The sequence below is a fragment of the Cebus imitator genome, unplaced genomic scaffold (genome assembly GCF_001604975.1).
Source record: "Cebus imitator isolate Cc_AM_T3 unplaced genomic scaffold, Cebus_imitator-1.0 Scaffold277, whole genome shotgun sequence".
NCBI classification, from domain to species: Eukaryota; Metazoa; Chordata; class Mammalia; order Primates; family Cebidae; genus Cebus; species Cebus imitator.
Genome location: NW_016107592.1, coordinates 2,138,030 through 2,145,439, shown reverse-complemented (window position 1 = coordinate 2,145,439; position 7,410 = coordinate 2,138,030). Strand labels below are relative to the sequence as shown.

At 40.3% G+C, this 7,410-nt stretch overlaps 1 protein-coding gene across 5 annotated transcripts in view; it reads left to right on the top strand.

Annotated features, from left to right (window-relative positions):
- LOC108284369 (protein argonaute-3) overlaps window positions 1-7,410 on the top strand; it is a 123,395-nt gene that overhangs the window by 93,657 nt on the left and 22,328 nt on the right. For all 5 annotated transcript variants that reach the window (XM_017501083.2, XM_017501081.2, XM_037728706.1 and 2 more), the window contains one exon: window positions 6,752-6,936. In XM_017501083.2, coding sequence (XP_017356572.1) covers window positions 6,752-6,936 — 185 coding nt within the window. The remainder of the gene's footprint in view (window positions 1-6,751; window positions 6,937-7,410) is intronic.

Genomic DNA, 7,410 nt, shown 5'->3' with positions numbered 1-7,410 from the left:
TTTTTCTGAGACAGAGTCTCACTGTCACCCTGGCTTGAGTGCAGTGGCACAATCTTGGCTCACTGCAACCTCCTCCTCCCCAGTTCAAATGATTCTCCTGCCTCAGCCTCCCAAGCAGCTGGGACTACAGGTGCACACCACCACACCCAGATAATTTTTTTGTATTTTTAGTAGAGATGAGGTTTCATCATGTTGGCCAGGCTGGTCTCAAACTCCTGACCATGTGGTCCACCCACTTTGGGATCCCAAAGTGCTGGGATTACAGGCATGAGCCACGGTGCCCAGCCACCATTACATTTAATACTAGGAACTGCAATTACTTTTGCACCTACCTAATATTAGAAACTGCATTAGAATTAAGCAATTAACTGTGGAAATGACTTTAAATGGTCATAAAGACACAGTTGACAAGGAAATTTGGTTATTTCTGTGGCCTATAATAATTTAACATAATAACCATAATTATGTCTGTTAACATATGATGAGATATATGAGAACTTTCATAATCTTACACAATCTTGGAATATATATTAACACTTATAAAACTATAACTCAGAAGTTTAAACATCACTTCTTATTTGACAGTGTTTCTCATGTAATTTTACATGTAAAATAAGCCTGTTTATTATCTCTCTTTTGAATGTCGTAGGGGACCTCTATAACATCCCACAGTTAGTTTGAAGTCAAAAAAAAGACAATGTTGAATTTGAAATTTGATTTGGGGAAGCTTGTCAAATATGTTAAAGATTGAAAACACTTGGCCAAAATAGAATCACAGGTCACTGTGAAATAGTAGTCATTCATTTAGCCAAAGTGATCGTTAAAATGTTTTTAAAAGCAAAAACCTTTATTCTTTGACAGACAGGAGACTCAATTTTCCAGTCAATAGACCTGAAAAAGGCAATATGACACAGAATCTGTCTCTCTCTCTTTTTTTTTGTGCAGTTTACTCAAAAGTTGAATAAAAATAATTTACTGTCACTTAAGCTTTTTATTAGCCTTTTATAGTCTTTTAAAAGAGAGAATAGGCCGGGTGTGGTGGCTCACACTTGTAATTCCAGCACTTTAGGGACCAAGGTGGGCGGATCACCTGAGGTCAGGAGTTTGAGACCAGCCTGGCCAACATGGTGAAACCCCGCATCTACTAAAAATACAAAAACTAGCCAGGCGTGGTGGCACGAGTCTGTAATCCCAGCTACTTGGAAGGCTGAGGTAGGAGAATCGTTTGGACTGGGAAGGAGGAGGTTGCAGTGAGCCAGGATTACACCACTGCACTCACCTGGGTGACAGTGAGACTCTGTCTCAGGAAAAAAAAAAAAGAGAGCGAATGAAAATATTGAAATCTTATTAGAAGCTTCTACACATCCGCATCCTTGAATGAAACTAAGTTGGAGACCTTTTTTTTTTTTTTGAGATGGAGTCTCGCTCTGTCACTCAGGCTAGAGTACAGTGGTGCCATCTCAGCTCACTGCAACCTCTGCTTTCCAGATTCAAGTGATTCTCCTGCCTGAGCAGCTGGGATTACAGGTGTGTACCACCACGCCCGCTAATATTTTTTATTTTTAGTAGAGATGGGGCTTCACTATGTTGGTCAGGCTGGTCTCAAACTCCTAACCTCTTGCGTGATCCACCCACCTCAGCCTCCCAAAGTGCTGGGATTACAAGCATGAGCCACTGCCACTGCTCCTGGCCATTTATTTATTTATTTATTTATTTATTTAATTTATTTATTTAGACAAATAGGGTCTCACCCTTTTGTCCAGGCTGGAGTGCAGTGGTGTGACCATGGCTAACTGGAGCTTCAACCTCCCAGGCTTAAGTGATCCTCCTACGTCAGCCTCCCAAAGTAGATGGGACCACAAGGACATGCCACCATGCCCTGCTAATTTTTTCCTTTTTTTGTAGAGACAAAGTCTCATTGTGTTGCCCAGGCTGGTCTCAAACTCCTAAGCTCAAGCAATCCTCCTGCTTTGGCCTCCCAAAGTGGCCAGGATTATAAGCGTGAACCATGGCACCTGGCCTAGAGCTCTCATTTGTAAATGGACTTCTTAAAGTGTAGTCGTATTCATTTTGGATGTTCCACTATAATTTTTAATTACCTAAAGTGAGATTTCACCATTTCAGTGTTTGCCACTTTTGGGTTCCAACATTTATGCATGTGTAGGTAGACATGGCTATAAGGTAGAGTACTCAGTTCTTCAGAAATTAAGGATCCCATTTTTTACCTTGAATCTTGGCTTTGGCTGTCAGATCCCATTGATCAACTTAGCCAGTGATTTTTCCCCTACCTAGACACACAAGAAAAAGAAACAAAGGGCACAGGCCAGGCGTGGTGGCTCACGCCTACAATCCCAACATTTTGGGAGGCTGAGGCAGGTAGATCCCCTGAGGTCAGGAGTTGGAGACCAGCTTGGCCAACGTGGTGAAACCCCGTCTCTACTAAAAACACAAAAATTAGCTGCACGTGGTGGCAGGCACCCATAATCTCAGCTACATGGGAGGCTGAGGCAGGAGAAGTGCTAGAACCCTGGAGATGGAGGTTGCAGACAGCTAAGATCGCACCATTGCACTCCAGCCCAGGTGACAACAGTGAGACTCTATCTCAAAAAAAATAAATAAATAAAGTACATAGACATAGAACACAAAAATCTCTGTGAATTTCCAAAAGCCAAAGTTCACACCTCCTTATTTGCCATTAACTGCCAGTTTCTGCCTGACTCAGTTAGGACTCTAACTGAATCCATGTCAGTTTATTATCAGATCCAGTCCAATTCTGGACCTAGTCCAGTTTCTGTCATGACTTCTGAACCCATTTCAGATTTAAAAATTTGATCAAACAGATTCAGATAGCTCAAAATGCAAATCCATGGAGCTTCAGAATCTGAGAATTTACCCACAATCTTCAGTTGCTTGCAAGAGAGCAGTGGTCACAGTGAGTCTGACTGGTACCATGCTTAGTCATTCTGTGCTGCTAGGGATTGCTAGCATCTCTACTTCAGATTCCACTTCTGACACCATCTGTTAAAAGATAAACTATACGAATTAAATTTAACAGAGTTTAATTGAGGAAACAATGATTCACAAATCAGGCAGCCCTTAGAACTAGAATAGGTTCAGAGAGAGTCTTTATAGACAGAAAAAGATGTACAGAAACAGCTGTGTAGCTTACACCTTGATATTTGCCTTATTTGAACGTGGTTTGAACAGTTGCCTGCCTGCCTTTGATGGGCTGAAACACAGCAATTGGTACAAGAATAGGTTATAGCTTGTTTACATATCTAGAGATTACAGTTCACTATGTACAGAGAAATCTATAGGCCAAACTTTAAAAACGTAAGGAGACAGCTTTAGGTGAAACGTAATGTGACACTACCTACCAAGTGAGGATTAACTAAGATCCTTATTTTTCTTTTGAAAATCTTGACGGAATGGTTAAACTCCTTGTGTCTATTTCCTTACTTTCCAAAATTTGGCTTTTATCTCCACCACTTTTTCTCTCTTCTTCAGATTCTGTCCTCCAATTTCTAAGTGCTCAAAAATCTTCTGTTCAATTTTTTTTTGATCAGCAATTTTCACATGATCTGACTTAATCTCTTAGGCTTCCAGACCGCTATCATCTCTCCTCCCTTGTGATCTTAGTGCTCTGCTAAAACTGGTTCCTGGAAGATTTCTTGTATCTTTATGCTTATCAGTTCCAATGGTCTCTTCTAAGCCATTAGTTTTCTTAAAATATGACTGCCTCCTTTTTTTTTTTTTTTTTTTTTTCCGAGATGGGGTCTCACTCTGTTACCCAGGCTGGAGTGTGGTGATACAATCACAACTCACTGCAGCCTCAACTTCCCAGGCTCAAATGATCTTCCCACCTGAGCTTCCCAAGTAGCTGGGACTACAGACATACGCCACCATGCCCAGCTAATTCTATTTTTTTGTATAGATAGGATCTCACTATGTTGCCGAGGCTGGTCTCAAACTCCTGGACTCAAGCAGTCCTCTTCCCTTGGCCTCCCAAAGTTCTGGAATTACAGGCGTGAGCCACAGCACCCTGCCTACCTTCTTGACATTCTCCTCTCTTGCCTTCTGGTTCTTTAGTTCGGCTTCTTTTCCTCTTCATTATCAATCTCCTCGCATTTGGGATTCTCACACAGTCTCAAGGGCTTCTGCTGTCACCCTTGTTTGAGAATTTTGGTTGTCGTGAAAGAACACCACCTCCACTGTGACTATTCCTACTCTGAAACGTTTAGGCTTCTCTTTGACAAAGAGTGACATTCAAAATCCGTATGACATTTATTAATTTTATTCATTTTTTTGAGATAGAGTCTCACTCTGTAGCCCAGGCTGGAGTGCAGTGGCATGATCTCGGCTCAGTGCAATCTCTGCCTCCTGGGTTCAAGTGTAAAATCAGTATGACATTTAATATCTTTCACTAGTCTCTTAAGTCCTTCGTCATTACTCCATTTTCACATATTCTATGCAAAGAAACTGAAGCACTGTATTCCTTCTGTCTCCCTGTCCTTTTCTTCCTGTTTCCACTCATGCAGCCCTTTACTAAGAATGCCTCCTTCCTATCTCTACCCATCTGTATCCTCTCTATTTGTGCTTGTCAATTTATGTGCAAAATACAATTGTATTATAATTATTTTGTAAATGTATTACCCCTCTGGAATCTAATTTTCTTAAGGAAATGATCCTTATCTAATTTAAATCTCTACTTATATGAAGTATGCCAATAATGAAACGTTCGTGGGTGATACAGAGACCAGTTTACCTCAAGCCAGTTCAGAATTTGCCTTGCCTTCTTCATGGCAAGAAGAAATTAGAATGTGAGAAATAAATTTTTTTGGTATTTATTTCTGTTCATCCCTTTTTATTAATCCCAAATCTCTAAATGGATGCTTTAATGATTACTTAATATATTTTTTTCCTCCAAAGTTTTTGTCTCCCTGATTTCAAGTAAAATATCATAAGGATGGCTTATTACAATGCTACCATTATCTTATTTGGCCTCAAAAGCCAAAAAAAAAAATTGTTTTTTGAACTTGAGTTTTTTAAAAATTTTATATTTGTTATTCACAGCTCGAATAGATGTCTCAGCATCATTGAGCTTGTGGCTCTTGTTCAGGCTAAGTGAAAATATTCAATTTCATACTTTTTAAAATTAAACACCAATAAGGAATAAGAGAAGGGAATATCTATAAACTTCATCTCTATCCTGAAGAAATCAGAGTATTTTAAGCAAAGATTACTCAGATCCTTGACTTAGGACCTCATTTGTTTTAAAAGCAAGTGAAGCAATTGTTGCTCATTATTACTTATTTTTACTAAATTCAGAATTTTCATTAAATATGAAATTAGTGGCTGGGATCGGTGGCTCATGCCCGTAATCCCCGAACTTTGGGAGACCAAGGTGGATGGATCGCCTGAGGCCAGGAGTTTGAGACCAGCCTGACCAACATGGTGAAACCCCATCTCTACTACAAATACAAAAATTAGCCATGCATGGTGGCACATGCCTGTAATCCCAGCTACTTGGGGAGCTCAGGTGGGAGAACCGTTTAAGCCTGGGAAGTTTAGGCTGTAGTGAGTTGTGATTGTATCACTGTACTCCAGCCTGGGCAACAGAGTGATAACCCATCTCAAAAAAAAAAAAAAAAAAAAAAAAAAAAAAAAAAAAAAAGACAGAAAGAAATTGGTTTTGGGAGTTTTTCAGTGTAAATCAAAGTACGTTGAATGCGTCCTGCCTCATCTGTTTGTTTGTTTGTTTTGAGGCAGAGTCTCACTCTGTCATCTAGGCTGGAGTGCAGTGGCACAATCTTGGCTCACTGCAACCTCTACGTCCCAGCTTTAAATGATTCTCCTGCCTCAGCCTCCCAAGTAGCTGGAACTACAGGTGCCTGCCACCACATCAAACTAGTTTTGTATTCTTAGTAGAGATGGGGTTTTGCCATGTTGGCCAGGCTGGTCTCAAACTCCTGACTTCAAGTGATCCGCTTGCCTCAGACTCCCCAGAGTGCCGAGATTACAGACATGAGTCACTGTACCCAGCCTCATCTGTTTTTAAATTTTCTTTTTATATTTTAAAAAGTATCTTCTGAGCTTATAATCTTTCCTGCTATTCTAGTGTGAGATAGGTAATACTATAGAAATTCTGGCTCTACCATTTATCTAATAATTTGACCTTTGGCCAAATATGTAATATCTATGAAACTGTTTTCTGACCTGTAAAATAGGAATATACCTGCCCTGCCTCTTTCTTATGGATCTTGTCAATCAAATTAGAAAATATACAATAGCTAAAGTTTATCAAGCTTTTACCATGGTCTTAGGTGGTGTTCCAAGTGCTTTACATGTATGATCTCGTTTAATCTTCACACCAACCCTATAATGGAAGTAATCCTTTTACAGTTGAGGAAAACTGAAATAAATTGCCTAAAATTTTATGGCTAGTACATAGCAGAACTGGGAATTGAACTCTCCTTACTAACTCTAGAGCTGGGCTCTTAACCAGTGTATGCTATTACTAATGCTCCTTGTAAACTATAAAATACCGTATAACTGTATAGTATGTTCTTAGTTTGCAAAATTGATTACTGACCCACCATTGCCCTTAACATCAGTAGTCTGGTGACCTCTCATATATGGAGCACACAAATCTTTGCTTCATCCTTCCATTCCCTTCCCAAACTTCCCATTACCACTTTGTAGAAATTCATGACTAGACAAAGGTTTTATATTTAGTGGTTTCTCCTTCTAGGGGTTTCACAGACCAGCTGCGTAAGATTTCTAAGGATGCAGGGATGCCCATCCAGGGCCAGCCATGCTTCTGCAAATATGCACAGGGGGCAGACAGCGTAGAGCCCATGTTCCGGCATCTCAAGAACACATATTCTGGCCTACAGCTTATTATCGTCATCCTGCCAGGGAAGACACCAGTGTATGGTAAGGATATCTTAAGACTGCATTTTTCCTCAAATCCTTTTAGGATTATGCTTAAACATGTCCTCAAACTTTCAAATGTTAAAATATATTTTATGATACAGTATTTAAAACCATGTATTATTATTTGAAGACAAATCAATATAGCAAACTAAATAGTCCAAGATGAGATGCTATGAAAAGAGTTTCAGGCCGGGCGTGGTGGCTCACGCCTATAATCCCAGCACTTTGGGAGGCCGAGACAGGTGGATTACGAGGTCAAGAGATCGAGACCTCCTGGTCAACATGGTGAAACCCCATCTCTACTAAAAATACAAAAATTAGCTGGGCATAGTGGCGCACACCTGTAGTCCCAGCTACTCACTCGGGAGGCTGAGACAGGAGAATTGCTTGAACCCAGGAGACAGAGGTTGCGGTGAGCCGAGATCGCGCCATTGCACTCCAGCCTGGGTAACAAGAGCGAAACTCCATCTCAAA